At 35.9% G+C, this 20,332-nt stretch overlaps 1 protein-coding gene across 1 annotated transcript; it reads left to right on the forward strand.

Moving 5' to 3' along the window:
- Nucleotides 1–601: 601 nt before the first annotated feature.
- On the forward strand, nt 602–17,537 carry LOC128741129 (transcription initiation factor IIA subunit 1). Its single transcript, XM_053836719.1, has 7 exons — nt 602–1,130; nt 2,632–2,829; nt 2,979–2,996; nt 12,312–12,807; nt 12,867–13,079; nt 16,395–16,639; nt 16,702–17,537. The coding sequence occupies exons 1-7, from the start codon at nt 1,107–1,109 to the stop codon at nt 16,807–16,809; spliced, it is 1,302 nt and encodes a 433-aa protein (XP_053692694.1). The 5' UTR covers nt 602–1,106; the 3' UTR covers nt 16,810–17,537.
- The last annotated feature ends 2,795 nt before the right edge of the window (nt 17,538–20,332 follow it).

Below are 20,332 nucleotides of genomic sequence, written 5' to 3' on the forward strand. Positions count from 1 at the left end.
ACAGACATACTGCTGTACGTTGTACGTGGTTGTGCTCATCACCGATAATCTCTAATTGCATGGTCTAAGCGTTGGTTTTTGTTCCTATTCACGAAATGTTAACACAAATTTCAAGATGCCGAGCGTTTAGCGTTAAATCTTTGCCAAAATCTTGCAAAATAATAATTAATTTAAAATTCTGCCTAGTTTTTGTTATCACAACTACCAGTCATTGGCGCTGCGCGCAGTAAAAATCGAGCAGTTGTAGCTTCGTACAACGGTGAAAGAGGTAGGTACAGAAACCACCGTTGTAACACTTTGCTTGCGTGATTCTATCGTTGTACACGGTGACAGACATACAATTGTACAGGTACAACGCTGGTACAATTGTATGTCTGTCTAGGGTATTACCAACTTTCGAAGCGTTTCCAAGTTTATTTCTTTCGGTGCAGTCATTTAGCTGTCACTTTGGTTATATATTCTTTTAATTTAAGTGTGTATTCACACCATTTTAAGCAACCTTGGGACAAAAAGAATACGAATATGTAGGTCTCTCGCTTCCGCTACTTATTATTTTGCTAATGGTCAGCAGCCTCACCAGCAGTTAGCAGAACAGTTTGAAACGTATATTAGGAAAAGTGCCGTGACGTATAATTTTGGTTTCATTTTTTCATCTCGGTTAAGTGAAACCAATAGCGCAGGTATTACCTGTGAGAAACATTTGTATACGAATTACTCGTAAAGTAGGAAATAAATGCGATTTTTGTGTATTATTAGCTTTCTTTAGTGAACGAGAATCCGCACGCGTTGCGACAGTGAAGGTTTGAGCACACTCAAAAAGTGAATCGTCACAAAGTGAAAAGATTTTGTGCTAACATATTCTGCGGTTCGTCTCCGGTTTCGACGTAGCTGTCCCCGTCAAAGACGCAGGCTATCTTAGCATATTCCGGAAGGATAAAAGCCGGATCTTGAATCCTATTAAAAACTAAAAATTTTGTGAAGGCCACATTTTTTTGTTGTAAAGGTCATTCTGGCTGTCAACATTCGGTTGCATATAAAAGATTAACCTAAGCAGCTCTGGAGAAGTTAATACTTTCCTGTTACGGAACAGTAATTCCATTCGTGAAATGGCTCTTAGCCAAACATCCGTGGTAAGCCAGTTTAATTCTACAGTATTAAGTTTGTTTGATAAATAATCTAAATAGTAGTTTACCTACACTCCTACACCTATTAGTTTTTCAGTAAAATGGCAGCCTAATCAGTGAAACATATGTTTCTTACATTCTTTTCAACTTACCCAAAACTAATTTGACATCCCTGTAGTAAAATGTTGGTAAAATGCTTTTGCATGAAGTCTGGCAGAGTATCAGACATACGATTTTGTATATTTCAATTAAATATCTGTTTTTAACGTTACCAGCAAAACTTAGGTGTCTATTTTGTGTTCGTTATGTTAGGTATTTTGTTTTGCGAAATTGCAGCGCATTACACGGTTGAAAAACGGATGAAAAAGATTTTTATCACATGTAACTATGGTAATATACATATGTGTTGATAATCATATATCTTATTGTAACTCATATGACCTACAAGTTCCAATCTCATATCAATACAGAAAATAATAAATCATTAATATATAAAAAAAATTTGATTGCGAACGCATTTCAAGAATTGTAGCAAGAATGCTGGTAGACACGATGTGAGAGGTATGATTATTATTTAAAGAAAGTTTTACAAACATATGTAAGGACTTTTTCTTGTTGGATACGCTTTCCATTGCGACCAATTATATGATCGCTTAGCCTTTTTCAGTGTATTAATCAATCAATGTCAGTGCCAAACAAAGTCTTGGTGCGACAGTCCGACAGACTTGGCCTTCCGCTTATTGTTAGTGTACAGGATACAGTGCTACGATTGACTCTAACAGTCTCCCAGCCTAGATTTGAACATACGACGACTGGGTCTAAACTCGTGTTCATTGCTTGATTGCGTTGATAAATATAACAAATACAGACGATCGGTTATGTGCAATGCGTGAATCTCAATATAAACAACATGAGTTACCTTCTTCCCACAGCTTGACAATGTGATCGACTGCTGATAATTGATAAGAGAACAAAATGACTTGTAATTATATGTATACGAATATTTTTTAAGTTTCTAGAAAAAAGTCGTGAACTCTTGGTTGAACCGGCGTTCCAAACGTCATAGTAGAATAAATACAAAATAGTCGTTTATGATTTTATGAGCCATCACACTAAATATAATCAATTTATTATAAAACATATAGGTAATCAATCACAAAATTTTAACATTTTTGTTTTTGTACCTTTTCCGCGATCGGCTGTTTTCAATTAAAAATACAAGCCTAAACCCTTTCCATAGAGATGCTACAAGCTTGACAACGGTCCATCTCTAAAGCCTGGCTAAAAGTTAATCTGGACGCATAATACAAACACAATAAATTTCTCTGAGAATTAAATTGATAACTAATATAATATTTTACAAAGCAATCATTTGCTGAAGACATAAGAATTACTGTAAAAATTATATAAATAGCTTATCATTTATTTTAGAATGATCTTAAACTATTAACGTATAAATTATTATTCAATAGTAGAGTGATTCATCCACTTTTCTCATATTTACTAGTTAAAACTTTATAACACTGTTATCGATGACGTTATCGCCGGCGTCCGTGATGCCTTTCTCGATGAAGGAGTTGATGAGCAAGTGCTACAGGAGATGAAACATGTATGGACAAACAAATTGATGGCTAGCAAAGCGGTTGAGACAACCGTGGATCCGCAAGACCAGCACCAACCTGCTCTTCTGGCGAATAGCACAAAGGTAAGCACCCGTCTAACGGTAGATCTGCTTGAACGACTGTTCGAGTTGTCATGTTAATTATTAAAAATAATGTGTGCTCAATAAATTCTTAATCTCTTTATTTCATGATTGATATGCTGTTGCTGCTATGTCATCTCTACTCTACGTAGTCGGTGTCACATTCTAAGGTACATAATTATTGATTTATTTCACCTCTAAGTAATTCTCGTTGAAACGCGGCCACTACTGACACGAGGTCTTCAAATATTAAAACTTTTGTAGTTGATTGATTGAAAATGGTTAAAAAATTAAAATTAAACTTTCAATACCGTCATCCGGGGATACTTGCAACATTTTTGAACTTTGACTTGGTATAACTTTCGAAGTGTACCGTTTAGATCCAAGTGTAGGTAGCCAAAACTGGTACACTTGTCAGTACTTTTGATTTATGATTATGAAAAAAATTATCAACTAAATGAGCCTGTAGAATGAACCAAAAACAGGGGTCTTGCAAGTTACCCAGTAAACGGGGTTACTTGCAACACTTTTCTGATTTTGCGTTTCTTATGATTTTAAATTTGATTTCAAACCGTGAATGAGCATTTTTAGATATTTTGAGCATATTTCTAGTAAAAGAGGTGGTACTGGAGGCATGTTTTGTTTCCCAATTTTGTCTATCGCTTTTTAAAAGATATTCGGTGAAAATGCAGTATGTCGGCGAACTTCAAATTGCCGTTTCAAGGCACAATTTTTCACAATTTTGGAATTTTTCACAATTTTAATTTTTCAGGAGATGGCAGTAGACAAAATAACATCGTACAGATGCAAACATAGTGTTAACATACTGTCTATTACTTTAATTATCTCTTTTACAAGTGCTGCAACCCGCGCCATATTGGAAGTAACAACACGAATTCATTGTTACTTCCCCAAGTTCAAAATATAAATAAAGCTCAAAGTTGCTATTTGTTAGCTTATATGATGTACTAATTATGTACAGGAACCAAACGACAAAAAATAATTTCATGTCAATGCACTGACGCAACTTTGCGCATCCATTTTTCCTACTCTGAAAATGAAATGACTTTCTAATTGTATAAAAACAAGAAAATCAATGATATAATGGATTAAACTTAACTAAACAATAGGTAAACGTCCCTTCTTCAAAACCCCATTGACTACAAATGGTTATGTTAACAAATAAGTGCGTTAGAGCTGTCAAAAGCGCGATGCGCAAAAGTGTTGCAAGTATCCCCGGATGACGGTACTTCGAAACAGTGGACCCATGGTTCGCCAAGAGGCCCGACTGCTTCAAAAAAGATGAATCTTTATTAGGTCTTGAGATCTGTGTCATGTGATATTTCCTAGACCTAAATTTTCACTGAAACAACTAACAAGTGACATTGTTCTGTAAAAAAGAAGAACGAGGTTTTCAAATTAAGTAAATTTTTGGTGGTCATCTTGGATTGAACTTTATAAGAAAATCACCGTTTTTACCATAACCACACTAGCCGATTTTCATTTTAAGACCACCATGGGAAAGCTGGGAAAATGCCAAGAAATACTCTAATTAAATTAGCTCTGCATTGGCATTAACTAAATGCGACAAACATTTATTTATAGCAAGGTTCGCAATTTTCATATAATCATTATATTTCCTAAATTCCCTGTGAAACAAAAAAACTACGATTTTGTAAAAAGGAAGGATAGAGATTTCAAATGAAATGAATGAAACCATCTTGAATGTAGCAGCCGTATTGGATTTTACCAGTAAATCGCCATAAGCGCACCAACCAATTTTATTTGGAAGCGCACCATTAGAATGCTAAGAAAAAAAAAATGCTTTCGCATCCTTTAATTATATTGTGCAGTGGAACTGACCCGATTAAACAATTAATTTTCTGTAGCAAGATTTCATGAAAATTGTAAACCTTGCTACAGATAATTAATTGTTTCATTTAGTTAGTACCAATGCAATTTTCAGCTCAGCTTTCCAATGGTGAGGTTGAAATTAAAATTATTAGTAGAACTTGTTGATTCTTTTCGGTGAAAATCAAATTTAATTTTCACCGGAAAGAATTAAGTTCTAATAATATTAATGTCACGGTGATCTAAATAAGCAAATGAAATTAAAATTGTTTTGATTTTCTTAAGAAATTCAACATAGTGACCAAATCTAAGAAAACCGTGTCCGTTATTTATTTTATAGCGAATTCAGGAAATCAGTGGCGACTCGTGGTGGTTTAGCTTACCTGTTCAACCAGCGAAAAATACAAATTAATAAGCAGCTTTTTTATTATCGAAATTCTATATTTTATTCATAAAACAAACATTAGAGGTATTCACGTAGCGCTTGCTATGTTGCGTAAACGGTGTATTTCGTGTATATGCTGCCGCAATTCGTATAGCAGTTCCGGTTTCTATGGAAGCGGCAGAGTAGCGGCAGTATAAATACGCAATACTCCGTATACGCAACATAACAAGCGCTACGTGAATACCCCTATTATTTAAATAACAACGGAATACGGCGGTTTACTTTACCAGCAAACTCGTCTCTGAATTTTAACTACGAACCTAAGACTTTCCGTTCAATTTACCTATTGAACCAAATTCAAGAACAACCACCACACGCACCACAAGCAATATGCGTAAGTTGTTCAATGCTAAAGATGAACGAGTTAATGAGAAAATTTGGTGAATAATGCATGCCATTCCCTTCGTACCAATACATTGTTCCTGGTGCTAATCTCTAAAGTAACGATCAAGCGTCGTATTGAACGTTTTGCTCATTAGCTTCGTGACTAGATAAAATGGAATCAAAGCGCAGGCCATAGGGATATGTGGTAGTAAGTTGTTCAATGCTGAAGATGAACGAGTAATGAGACAATAATGCGCCCGCGCTTTCGAGTAAAAGCTGTTTCACGTTCTCTTTTTATCTCCTTCGTACCCAGAATCAACACCAGGAATAATGTGTTGGTATATGCTTGTGCATTGAGATCAAAGCAACGTTCAAACGTCGTGTTGAGCGGTTTGCTCAGCAGCTTCGTAAACTAAACTAATAATTTACCGAATTATTCGTATTGCATATGCGTCGGTTCAAACGAAATCATGAACTAGTGATGAAAAAAAATTTGTCGGGTTGAATTTTGTTGCCTGTCCTATGAACAGGTTGAACATGCGGACGAGTCGCCACTGCAGGAAATATCACACTACTACAGATTTTGTGTTATTTCATTTAGTTAATGCACACCTAATTTGATAAATGCTGGTAATTCATAGAATTTTTCCCCGCGTTTCTATACTGCCGCTGGAAGCATACCTGTCCCATGTTACAAAACACGAAAATGAGAAAATCGCACTCAGAGTTGAAAAACTGATTTTTCTAAAATTACTTAGTTTTGATGTAATTATTTGTCCCTCTTTGAGAGAATGTTGAAAAACTTCACTAAATTTTGTATACATCTTGAAAACATTTTATATGAAAAGGTATATGCAGCGAGACAAATATGCGTCCATTTTTCCAGTGGGACAAATTGTCCTCAAATTTTTTCCATCCATGTTTTCGATTCATATTCTAAAAATACATATATAATTATAAAGTTAGATAACAAAATGTCGAAAATGACAAAATGTAACATGGGACAATTATGCTTCCACCGGCAGTATAGTGGTCTTAAAATGAAAATTGGTTGGTGCGCTCGTGACAAAAACGGCAATGTACTGACTGAAGTTTTTATCAGCGTCGGTGGAATACGAAAAATAAGAAAGAAAAACTTTTTCTGTTTTTAATTAGGCGTCTGTTTTTTGTATGCGAAGGGCTAAACGTCTAAGAACTCGAATAACACTTATATGGGGACCAGATGCAAGATGGCCGCCAAACATTTTTTGCTTCATTTGAAAGCTTTTCTATTGTTCTTCTCAGAACAGTGTCCTTTGTTAGTTGTTTTATTGCTAATCAAGGTTTGCTAATAATTGAACTTTTTTTTTAAACTGTCGAGTCCCTTACAAATGAGGGGTCGACTGTTTCGAGGTATTAAAAGTGTGATTGCCATTTTTAACCACTTTCAACCAATTAAGTACAAAAGCTTCAATATTTGAAGACTTTCTACCAGTAGTGGCTCCGTTTCAACGAGAATTACTTCTTTATTGAGTGCCGTTGCCTAAATGCGCAACAGCTGAACAAAACGATTAGGTACTTCCGTTTTATAGTATTCTCGCAAATCTTTGGCACGTATTTTACCTTATTGTTAGTTTTTTTGCACTGTTTTTACCGAATGTCTATCTGCACGACGGACAATTTATAATGGGTCTCATGGTTCAAGATTCAAGTATCAATATTTTTGGCTTAATCAGCACGTCCCTTACAAAAGCAAAGCCTAGGTGCTGGATTCCGTTATCGAAACTTGATCTTCTGTTTTTATATGACAGATTTCGCAATCAGCTGTTAGACTACAACAGAACTGCGGAGCTAGGGGTACGATCCTATTGACTTTAACAGCCTCTCCCTGCACGTCCTTTACAATTAATTGTAATTATATAATTTTTTTAACGAGCAATTCAGCTGCAAAAGCATACACTTGCATACATTCCAACATATCCTGCGTTGTTTTTTACCGACAGTGAAGTGGAACTTATGCTTATATGTGAGTTTGTTCTGTAATTTCCTTATTGGAAAACCAATATTCATAAGCTGAGCCAAGTGTTGCGTTTATTTTGGCATTGTAGAAGTCGAGCTCAACACGCTTTTGTCGAGTAACTGGACTGAGTTTACCGTTCGACAACTAGTCACCGACTCAACTGTTAGCATACCCAAACACATCTCAGATGTCCTCCCCAACGGCCCGACTCACATAATATAGCCCCATACTTTTATTTTAATTCTTTATATATGAAAGATAGATTTATAAGAACCAAGCAAAGAGGAGAGTATCAGGCAATTTTAAACGCGATGAAAGATTTCCAATAACTTCTAAACGGATAGTACTGCCAGAGCCCGACAACGTCACCTTCAATTGCATAGCTTCAAACAACAATGAAGCATTGAAGCTTCGGTTTCTACAGAAGCAGCACCGCTTCAGTTTCAAACTAGCTTCAGTCAGCATCAGCGAAACGGGTTTCACTTATAGTTACTATATATATAGTTCGGCGGATAGAAAACCAGGCGAATTGGCATCCCTGATTTATGAAATTAAATTTGAAATTATGGTGAAATGTGCAGGTTTTTACGAAAAATAATCACTGGCGGGTGTTGAAAATGACTTGTTCTATGAAAATAAAGTGTGTTTTTTTAACATTACTCCTGCATTTTGGATTTTGAAAAGCTTTTGGCTCCGCTTTTGACGTTTATTTGGCTCCCGATTTTCTATCCGCCGAACTATATATATAGTAACTATAGTTTCACTTCGTCATGACTATCAGTTTCAACTTTTCATTTGTACTTTTCTATCAAATATTCAGAAGAAGACCAGAAACTATGTATGCAAATGAATTGAATTTGAGTAACAATTCCTACCAGTGGCGACTCGTGGTGGTTTAGCTTACCTGTTCAACCAGCGAAAAATACAAATTAATAAGCAGCTTTTTTATTATCGAAATTCTATATTTTATTCATAAAACAAACATTAGAGGTATTCACGTAGCGCTTGCTATGTTGCGTAAACGGTGTATTTCGTGTATATGCTGCCGCAATTCGTATAGCAGTTCCGGTTTCTATGGAAGCGGCAGAGTAGCGGCAGTATAAATACGCAATACTCCGTATACGCAACATAACAAGCGCTACGTGAATACCCCTATTATTTAAATAACAACGGAATACGGCGGTTTACTTTACCAGCAAACTCGTCTCTGAATTTTAACTACGAACCTAAGACTTTCCGTTCAATTTACCTATTGAACCAAATTCAAGAACAACCACCACACGCACCACAAGCAATATGCGTAAGTTGTTCAATGCTAAAGATGAACGAGTTAATGAGAAAATTTGGTGAATAATGCATGCCATTCCCTTCGTACCAATACATTGTTCCTGGTGCTAATCTCTAAAGTAACGATCAAGCGTCGTATTGAACGTTTTGCTCATTAGCTTCGTGACTAGATAAAATGGAATCAAAGCGCAGGCCATAGGGATATGTGGTAGTAAGTTGTTCAATGCTGAAGATGAACGAGTAATGAGACAATAATGCGCCCGCGCTTTCGAGTAAAAGCTGTTTCACGTTCTCTTTTTATCTCCTTCGTACCCAGAATCAACACCAGGAATAATGTGTTGGTATATGCTTGTGCATTGAGATCAAAGCAACGTTCAAACGTCGTGTTGAGCGGTTTGCTCAGCAGCTTCGTAAACTAAACTAATAATTTACCGAATTATTCGTATTGCATATGCGTCGGTTCAAACGAAATCATGAACTAGTGATGAAAAAAAATTTGTCGGGTTGAATTTTGTTGCCTGTCCTATGAACAGGTTGAACATGCGGACGAGTCGCCACTGATTCCTACAGTGCAACGCATATTAAAGTTAACCTTGTCAATGTCGACAAATCGTGCCTGACTTTCGCCGTCGCAGCAACTTCAACTGAAGTTTGCTTGAAACGTTCAGTTCAACAAATGAAGCAAGTCACTTCATGTATGAAGCGAAGGTAAGAGAAACTCAGTTTCATTTATTTGCTGCGACGATGCCGGTCCCTGAGTACTGTAAGGGTAAGCGGGGCAAGACCGCCCACTTAAGCAAAACCACATGTGTAAAAAAAAGTTGTGGCTCAATTTCTAATTTATCTGCTTTAAATGAACAATTAATCTATTACCTACATGTAAAAAATAAAAACATAAATATCTGTAATGATTTTCAATTTTTTATTACGATTTGGAAACACGTCCAAAAAATAGAGTATTTTTTCCATGCGGGGTGAAACACGCCCACTAACGGGGTAAAACCGCCATAGCGTATAACTTTAACAATATTCAACCGATTTGAACGAAACTGGTGGCATTGGAATCGTGAATTTATCTAATTTAAACACATTGAATCAGTTTGCCATCAAACAATACATGGATCCCCGAGATCCGCAATTTCGAAAGAGTGTCCGGCAACCACTCGTATTAGAAGAATATCAGTAATATAGGTACCAACAGTCTTGAAATTGATACCGTGTAGTTTCCTCAGACAACAAGGTGGATCAGGTTAATCATCCTGGAGCCAATCTTTAAGGACTAGAGAGGATCTAAGATAAAATATAACAATATGGGTATTAAAGTTCCTGCAATTGATCCGGTGGGTAATTTTTTGACATTTAAAATCGTTCTGATTGATAAACCAGATACATATTATTTTTGCATTGCTAAGAAAATTTGCAATATATTCATAAAAAAATGTTTATTCCATGATATTTGTTCCAAGAGGGAGGAATTATTGAAAAAAGCTATATCCGAGAAAACAAACAAATGTCCACAGCGCCCGCAGGGAAAATTGGCGAAATAGATTTTTTCAAACAGTCTACCAGCTACAAATTAAGCACATTTACATTGTTTTATGTAAATCTGAGATTCTTTGGTCCAAACTATGCAATTATCTTAAAAATCTCCTTATCGCACTAGCATTATGAACGACGGTCTTGCGCCGTTCGTTGTGGGCGGTTTTACCCCCAAATGACCGATTTACACATTTCACTATTTATTTCAACAAAACTGCATGAACAGTTACCTAATTTAGGTACTGTTGGATGAAGATAGGAACAGAGATGCGATATGGGCTGGATTTACTAAAAGTTTCAACGTTTTGAATAAAATGAACCCTAAGTTCTGCGGGAACAAAGTTATAAAAAACGAAACGATTATAACAAAAAATCTGTTTTTATTTATTTCTCCGATAGTTTATACGATATTGCTGTAAAAGGTATTGTAAAATATTGCGTACGCATTCAGTAATATGACTGTCATCAACATTTAACACCAATTTGAGCAAGGCCCTGTAAAACCATGGTGGGCGGTTTTACCCCGGCGGGCGTTGTTACCCCGTTTACCCTTATAAATTAGCACGTAGATGAAAACCGCGTACTATGCAAGCACCATATTTGACGTTATAAAGGAATGTTTAGTTTTAAACATTGATTACAGAATAATAATCTAACCATTGAATAATGTTTTGCGCAGAAATCCAGAAAATCCATAATTCGTAGGATTATTTTAAAATTATGAACATCTTTAAGTCACCGCTTGTGGAAGGGAGTTTAGTTTTGGTGTCTGAACTAACTATGTCTGAAAAATTTGTCTTACATAGAAGTAAAAATTGTATATATCGAGTTGTTTTATATCAAGGTAACTCTATAGTAGATTCTGAATCGTGAAGACCTGTAGAGTAAGGTGGGGGTAAAAGTGTGACTCAATGATTTATCAGGCCAGATTCCGCGCAATTTGACAACATTGGTGTGAATGGGTGACTGCTTTCACAATCTGAATCTATCGTAAACATTTGTTATTTACGAAATACAGTTACTGAATTAAGTGTAAATGTTATTGTAGAGCGGTTTGATGTAATATTTCGTTATACGGCAAATCCGAGGAGGTTTATATTTGTAGGAAAATTGCAGCAGCTTTTCACATTACTTAAAGGTAGAACCTAGCAATATGGGTATCAAAGGTTTTGGAATTGTTTCGGCAGGTGATTTTTTTTATGTTTCGAAGTAATTTGATTGGTTATTTCGAAAGTGACTTCTACAGGATCACTGATGATAGGTTAGGATTCAAGATAATCCTTAGCATTATCGGAACGGTTTCAAATGTATAACCATCCGTTATACATTTGGAACCAGTTCCTAAATGATCAACCAGAACTAAACTGGCCATATCAGTTCGAAATGTCTTAAAAGATCCGCTAAATCAATTCTAAAATTGGCTTAGGCACACAACTGACCATCTGTGAAATCATGGAACCCAATTCTGGAATGGCCAATCGGATTTAAAGCGACTAATTTACATCATTATGTGAAAAAGGGTCCACAATGTCAAGTTCAAGGCTGCTGATAATCACATAGCTGACATTCTTTCAACACAAGCAACTTTCCGCCTTTTACCGGTCGCTGCACCGGAATTTCAGATTCCCGGGAACTATTTGTCATTTGACAGCCAAGTGCGTTATCTTATCAAAACTAGACAAATTTACGAATCAAATGCCACTAGTTTTATTCAAAACTGCCAAAGTTATAAAAATAGCTAATCATGGGTACCCTTGTCGCCGTACGTAATAAAAAAATCAAGTGCTTCCTTCTCATTGCTCATTGATGGATATGCACCAAATTACCTCAATTACTTAAGATCAACGAGTTTTACGATGTCCCAAAATTTCAGTGACGTTACTTTCAAATTGAATGAGCTATAACTATTTTAAAACGGAAAAGGTACCTGGGTACCCTGTCACACACATAATGGTCAATAAGGGATCTTACTGGCGTTATTTATCAATATAGAACGGGTTTTGCGGTTTACTAAAAAACGTTGATTTCCTATATTTTTAGGCCAATGGAACAAAAAAAGCTAAGGCAGCTGCAGCGGCAGCTGCAGCCGCTGCTAATCAAGAAAATCAAAATGGTACCACAAAGACAGTGCCCAACAGTACATCAGCACCTCCGCTTATTAAACCGGAACCCCATGCCGACCCACAGAATAGTCACCACATGCAACAGGCGCAGCCACCACCTCTGGCTCAATCACAGCCACCCGTACAACAATCGCTCGCATCTCAGCACCCTGCACCACCAGCTGCTGTTGTAGCATCACTTGATCCACACAAGATGGTAGCCATACAAATCACGCTACCCGCACAACCGAATGTGGCCAATTCGCAGCCTCGTGTTCTCACAATTCAAGTGCCGGCATCAGCTCTCCAGGAAAATCAGTTGCAACAAGTGCTCACGGGACCGATAATAACCTCAATAATGCCACTACCGCCACAAATTGCCTCATCTGTTCTACAGCAGCACGTCAATTCCTATCTCCAGAATAATTCAATAAGTAATTAGCTTATTTTAGAAGTTATTTTCTGGTAGGTAATACGTTAATCTTTGTTTTAGATACTATACAGCTTCACAAGCAACTGGACGGTGCCTCGTTTGACTGGGAAAGTGATTCGTATGCCAGAAAAAGTGATAGCATTGTATCGTATACACTTACCGATGTGTTGGACCAACAATTAGTAAATACAGTGGCATCCAAGGACATTCCGTTGCCTTGTACATCTACATCTCGTTCCATGCTTCATAGGAGACCTAGAAGCCGTAAAACTGGTAAGGCATTACTGTTGCAAAAATTTGTAGTTCCTAACCGTATATTTAGTGGGTTCGAATCCGGTTATAATTTCAGATTATAGCTTGGTTCGACCCATGGACCTTTCAACTAACATTTGGTATACATGGAGATCTATATGGTATACAGGACTATATCAGATCATCAGATCAAAGACTAATGTTAACTGCATTTCTAGCATATGTATGTTTATAAGAATCTGTGAGTGCCATTGTTTAAGTGAAAGCGAAATATTCAAGTTCAATTCTTCATTTAATGCAATGGTGGCTTTGAAAATACGTTGACGAGTGTTTATAAGTACAACGCCTGCAACTTTTGAGACACAGAGATTTCTTTTAAAAATCACTTGTGTGCATCATAAAGGTTGAAATGGTAATTGTTGAGAACACTTCTCGATTCAATCTATCGTACCGCAACATTGGTCATCTTGATCGTATTGACAGATCAGCAGAAGGGAAACCATTTTATAGGAGGCAGATCGTATAATTAAGACTGTGACAATTGCTATAGAGCAGAAAACGTACTTTTTTCTAAGAGATAAATTTTCATTTAACATTTAGATACTATCAAAGTTTATATTTCATTAAACTCCTAATAAGGTTTCGCTGATACAGTAAGTACATTCAGTGAGAACTAAACAAAATAAATAATATAGTACATCTAATTTTATAGTGCAGGGGGAAATTAAAGCGAGCATATTCGGTTACGAGTAATAAGTGAATTACTTACTAAGGAAACTAAAACCGTAAGTGATGAAACCCTTATAACATTTATGAACATTTCTGAAAATATAGGGTCAGGTGAAGCAAGACGGGTCACTTAAGGAAAGTACCCGATGCGTTTTTCTACGATTTCAATTTAAAGCAGCTTATCATTTATTCCGATGGAGTCACTAATAATCTCTTCCGAAAAAATCAAAAAGTGCGATTTTTCAAGGATTATATATTTTTTGTGAATACATTTAAAAGACATATTATTTTAAGCTTTCGAAAAGTACGGGCAAGATGGGTCAAAATAGGTCACATAAGAAAAAGCGGCGCATTTTTTTAATGAAACCCTTTATGAATTCTTTACAGAAACCAAAATTATTCATTGTTACTGCAGAAAAACGGCTTACATATTTCAAAATTGGCGACAAAAATAAATAAAACGAAAAAAAAATAAAAATTATATCAGATAAAAAGTGAAATGTCGGAAAACTAACCTTTTGCTGCATTAACTGTTATATACCGGGCTAGCTAAAAACTAGTCACTTATTTAATAACAACAATTAATAAACTCAAAAATATAGATATAGGGGAACTGTGGGTAAGACGAACAGGGTGGGTAAGACGGACAGATGTTTGATTCTACCAGTTAAGCATTAAAATTCGTAAATGTTTTGATGGGCATCCAACCATCTTACTATCTCATGATGTCTGAACATTTCCATCATTATTTAGAACTTTACAATTTTAATAAAGTACAGAAAAACTAAAAATTGGAAATGATTCTGCGTCTGGATGTAACTTTTTTCCACCGAAATTTAGCTTTTTGAGTGGTTTAATTCCAAAATGTTGCCCATAGCATGAAGTATTTCGATTTAATACCTTTTCAAGTAACGTCTGCCTTGAAATAATACGTAATTTCATTTGCGTATGAAAAATTGTGAACGCTTTAAAAAAATGTATAACGATGGGGTGAAATGGACAACTGCTAGTGTGAGTAAGATGGCCAGTGAACATATTATAATAAAATTGTTGATTTTGCTTCTTAGTGATATCTCAAGCATATAAATGAAAATTTAACCGGCAAACGTGAACTTCAAACAAATTAGCAGCGGCCGGGCATGAAACAGTTTTTGGAATGCTTGTTCGTATTGCCGCTGCCAAACAACTTTCTATTGGCTGCCTCTAGTGGGAGGGGGTGGACTGCCCCTTTCATTTTTTGCACGCTACACCACCATATTTTACGTATTCAATTTATTAAGGGTCAAAAATAATAATATGCTCTCAGTTGGGGCGATTTACAATAACTGTCCATCTTACCCCCACACATTGTCCGTTTCACCCGCAGCACTAAAAAAGTTCACTTTTTCGGACCATTTTTGATACTCAAAATACACATTGAAAAACATTTTTTGTTACATATTTCACTAGCAGCTTTTGAAAACAATAAATTGAACTTTACTTCAGTAAAGTGTATTTAGGTTTTATAAATCATATGTTCTCTGTATTATATTAGCTGTTCTTCTTAACCTGTTCGTCTTACCCACAGTTCCCCTATGGACAAACATAGAGTGCCAAACAAGTGCCTCCCTGTTAAAAGACGGATGAGTCTCATTATGCCATAGAAAAAAATCCTGCCTTCTAAAACCACCACATGCCAAATTTAGTTCCATTTTCTTGATTAGTTCTAGAGTTGTGAGGAAATTTGTATTTCATTTGTATTTGTTTTTTGTATTTTGTATTTGTATTTCTTCGTGACTTTAAGACAACACTAAAGGAACAGATGACATACTTTTTATGTCTTGCTCTGTACCTTAATAATAAGGAACACTGAGAGCCTAATTTGACGCAAAACATTTTTGTCCAGAAATAAGCTCAAAAGCTTTTAGAATTCGAGTATCGTGTACAATATATTAATAATATTTACATTTTGATAGTTTTCGATGATATTATAACAAAAAAGCACTTTTAAGCGTAAAAAATATAAAACATAGCTAAGTGTTTCTTTAACGTAGGAAAAAATGGCGCATTTGATAAACACCTTTTCTGTTTATTTTTTATTTACAATTATAAATGACCAATCAAAAGCTTTTTTGGCACGAATGCGCTTCATAAGTGTAACAAAAGAGTCAAAGGTATATTTTTGCGAAATATTATAAGTCAAGATATGTTATTATTGAAAATTTCTGAAAAATGCGTCAACTTTGGACGTGCGTTAAATTTGGTACGTCCACGGTACCTATGCTTGCATGAAAATAAGGATGTGTGTAAAAAAGCTGTTTACTATCCACCGCACGGAGATTTTTCCTGGCGGATCAGTTTCAACTATTTGGAACTGGAAATTACAATGGAGAAGAGTAATAAGATTGACATCACATCGCGAATCTTAACTCGGCGGCATCCAAATGTTGCTCGTTAAACTTTCAAAAAGAATTTTAAAAAATTGGATGGGTTCCTTGGTACATTCAATTTGGGATACGAGTTTTGGATAATACATCTTTTTATGCATGCTTTATTTAGATTCCCATACGTGTATTAGTGATTAATTGTAAATCCTCTGTAACATGTACACAATGTTATTTATTGTAGGTATCATTGAAATTAAGTATCAGCTGGATGGTGCTGTAGATACTTCCGACGAGGAGGCTAGTGACATCAGTGATGATAACATTGGAGACGACGACGAAGATGATTTGGACAAAGAAGATGAAGAAGATCTGGACGGCGACGGTGGCGCGGAAGAAGAACCATTAAATAGCGAGGATGATGTTACCGATGAGGATGCGTCAGATTTATTCGACACGGACAATGTTGTTGTCTGTCAATATGATAAGGTTGTTCAGTTGATACAATAATCAAGATCAATAACCACTTATTATCAAACTATATCCCACAGATCACCCGATCCAGAAATAAATGGAAGTTCTATTTGAAGGATGGCATTATGAATATTACCGGAAAGGATTATGTATTTCAGAAATCGAATGGCGATGCTGAATGGTAGATTCTCGGACATAAAATTATCAAAAAGTGTACTAAAACATAAAACTAATTAACTAGGTAACCTTGCGTTTGCAGCTGCAAAGTGAAATAACTTGAAAAGATGGTATGTGTATATGACTTTTTACTGCTGGTAAAATTTTGTTTCCTATGTTCTATTTGGCAATGTTTTACACAAGTTGAAATCTGTGATTGTTTCCATTTTTTCTATCGTTACCTAGAAACAAATAATTGCCGCTAATTAAAGAATAGAGCGAGTAGTAAGAAATAATCTTATTAAATACCTGAGGATTTCTTCATTTCGCTAGAAAACAGTACACCACATAGTTTAGTTATTAAGTTTTATTGTTTAGCACAGTAGTACGAAATGTACAATCATGTAAAAATTAAAAAAAAACATGCACAGATGAACTTTGATCTTCACCCCAAACCTTTTCACTAGTTTTAATTTTGTACTGTCCTCGGGATGTTTCAACAGAAAAGAAAAATTAGGATAGAAATACATTTAATCTGAACAGAACAGCAAACAGAATATTTTACATTGTAGACCGATCGGGTCTCTTACAAAAACTAATACTATCATATAACAATATTTATATCTCAATGAGGTAAATCGTCTGATGTTTTACGTTTTCTGGTATGATTGAAAGTCACAAGTATTTGTACTTGATATCAGCGTTGTTATAGTTGAGAAAAACATCATCAGAAAACAATTATGTAAAAATGTAAGCATTTGCAATCAAAATACTGGAACGTTTGATTTGTCCGAAATTACCATGTGTGTGTATCACATTGTCTAGCGGAGGTTTTTTTTGTTAGATGTAGCACTCATAAGCTTTAATGTGTTGTAACTATTTTCATAATAATGTAAGTAATTTGCTAAATTTTATTCAATAAACATCAAAACCACTGTTTTTGCACTGGCAAGTAATCAGGCTAAAAAACCAGCAGCAATCGCTTACGCGTATCCGCTCTTGATGATGGTTTGGAAAACACACAATTATGATCACGTTTACTTATTCTAGCAACTAAACAGCTGTGAATATTATGTCACAGAACAATCCTACTTCTTTTCATCACGGAAGAACACAAAAATTCCCCTCTGATATGAAAATATAAAGTAATTTTCATTCACTATCAATCTGCAGTATTCTGCTTTTAATTTCAGCATATGGTGCTTTATTTACACTACTACCACAGACAAACAGACGAGACACTCGCGTTAATTCCATCGTCCATTCAAAAACCACTTATTTTTCAAAAAAGCATGTTTCGCAACATGGCCACACCGTGGCGCTCGAGTGTTGCTTCGAGTTTCCAGTATAAAACCATACAAATGTTCAAAACCTACAGTATAAAACCCTGCAAATGTAAAAAACGTACAGTATAAAACCCTGCAAATGCAAGCTACTCCGCAACATGCATAACGGAGGGCGCTAGTGTGCATGCAAAATGTGTAGGACGATGGTTTTTGAAGAATTGTCTTCTATGTGTCATGTCAATTCGTCAGTGCTACTACCACAGAGAACAGACAATTATGTTCATATAAAACATTTCGCAAATGGTGTGTAAGCTTTTAAGCAAGACAGTAGCGACATCTCTCTTAGTGTGCGCCAGTTGCCCAATATCCGCATTGCCAAATTTATTATATATTCTTGCCATAATCTACATATTCGAAATACTGGCAACTCTAATGTTAGTTACTGTAGCAACCTAGCAGCGGTTGTAGCAACGGATCGATTTTGTTTATGTTATTTGTTGAATACGTTATTGTATATGTTATTGTATACGTTGTTGAATATGTTATTTGTTGAATACGGCTAAACATTGAAAACAGCGAATTGAACAGCGCAATTCAATATTTTCTGTTATTTTTGCCGTATTGTGAGTTTTTGAACATTGCATCGTTCCATTTCATCGTTACACGCAGCATGCCCCCGTCGCGGTGGTACTAAAGTGAACTTTTCATCTTTAAACACCGGAAGACCTGCACCACATCAACGATATCCGCCGGTGCGACGGTTTGGCTGCGATTCATTGCTCTCGAAGGTGGTGGCTGATAAAATCGCGGCTTATTCTCAGCCTGTTTGCCAATTGCCAATAGCTTGTGACCGATACAGAAACACAGTTTCTCCGATGGATTAAACAGGAATTCTACAATAGTTACTATTGTTGCTAAATGTTTACCTTTATTTCAAGTTCGACAGCTTGGGTAAACAATACGTTAGTTGCTGTAGCAACTGTTAAATACAAGTTAAATGCTTTGGTGAAGATATGACGATAGCTTTGATGTGTATTGACACATATTAACAACCAAAGCTCTTTCTATTAATAATGTGAGCACCACGTAGCGGAGGCATTACCACATACATTCAAAATGGTGGCTGAGCTTTTACACACGTTGCGAGGCCAAGATGAATGTCTGTTCTCTGTGCTACTACCAACATGTGATGCAGTTGCGCCTGAAACTCTTCTCTCGTGTTGACATAGCTAGTATTTGAGTGACAACCACTTGCTTCTGGTGCTAATGTATACACGCAGAAAAATAAATTGTAAATGCAAAAACATTCGGCTAACCCAGATATTTTTTTGATTCTAACTGTTTGACCTTTTAGTTCAACAATAAGGTCTGTTATTTCGAATAATAGCTAGTTTCTATCAAAGAAAAAAAATTAGAATCAAAAATAAGTATTATTGGGTTTATAAACGACCTAGTAGCAGAAGCAAAAAAAAGTATGAATTAAGTTTAAACAATATTTTTTTGATTCAAAAATATGATTCCAGTTGAACTCAACAACAGGTAATTGTTGTTTCAAACTATCATCATTTTTCTGCGTGTATGAACGATTCAATAATACACTAGCGCCAGCAGCAAGCTGTTGTCACTGCAAAACTAGTTATCTTCAATGAGCCGGTATCTAGGCAATACCGAAACGTTATCCATCGGTCTCTCTTTTGATCTGGTTTTGAAAAGCATCTAATCCCTGTGCAGGCTATTTCGGCCGGTCGGATTCAAAAAACACGGACACCACTATAGAAAATGGGCCCAATTTAGCCGCAGCGACTTCATCATTTCTCGCGACTATAACTCAAATTCAGTAGCATTTCATTAAGACCAAAATACACGCCGATATTCAGTAAATATTATTCCATCAACTGGTATAAAAATCTTGTCTCGAATGAATATGGGTCCTTCCACGACAAGTGACCGAGAAAAAGTTCAAACGTGTAATCGACCTTCACGGATTTGAACCAAATTTTGCCAGATTGTTCGTTTTCGGTCAGAAAGTAAAAATCCAAAATTTGGTACGGATCGAACATTCCCTCGATTAATGAGAGCGTCTCCATTTTTATAGGGACATAAACGACTAAAAATTTTGAAAAAATCATTATTTTTTTATTTCAGATTTTGATTCTGCAGTCTTTTCCGCTTATTTTGATACCTAATTTGTAATGATCCGGCCACGGGATGTGGCCGAAAAATGATCATACACATAAGCATTCCAGTGCGGCGTGGAACAACTTCG

The sequence above is a fragment of the Sabethes cyaneus genome, chromosome 3 (assembly GCF_943734655.1).
Source record: "Sabethes cyaneus chromosome 3, idSabCyanKW18_F2, whole genome shotgun sequence".
Taxonomy (NCBI): Eukaryota; Metazoa; Arthropoda; class Insecta; order Diptera; family Culicidae; genus Sabethes; species Sabethes cyaneus.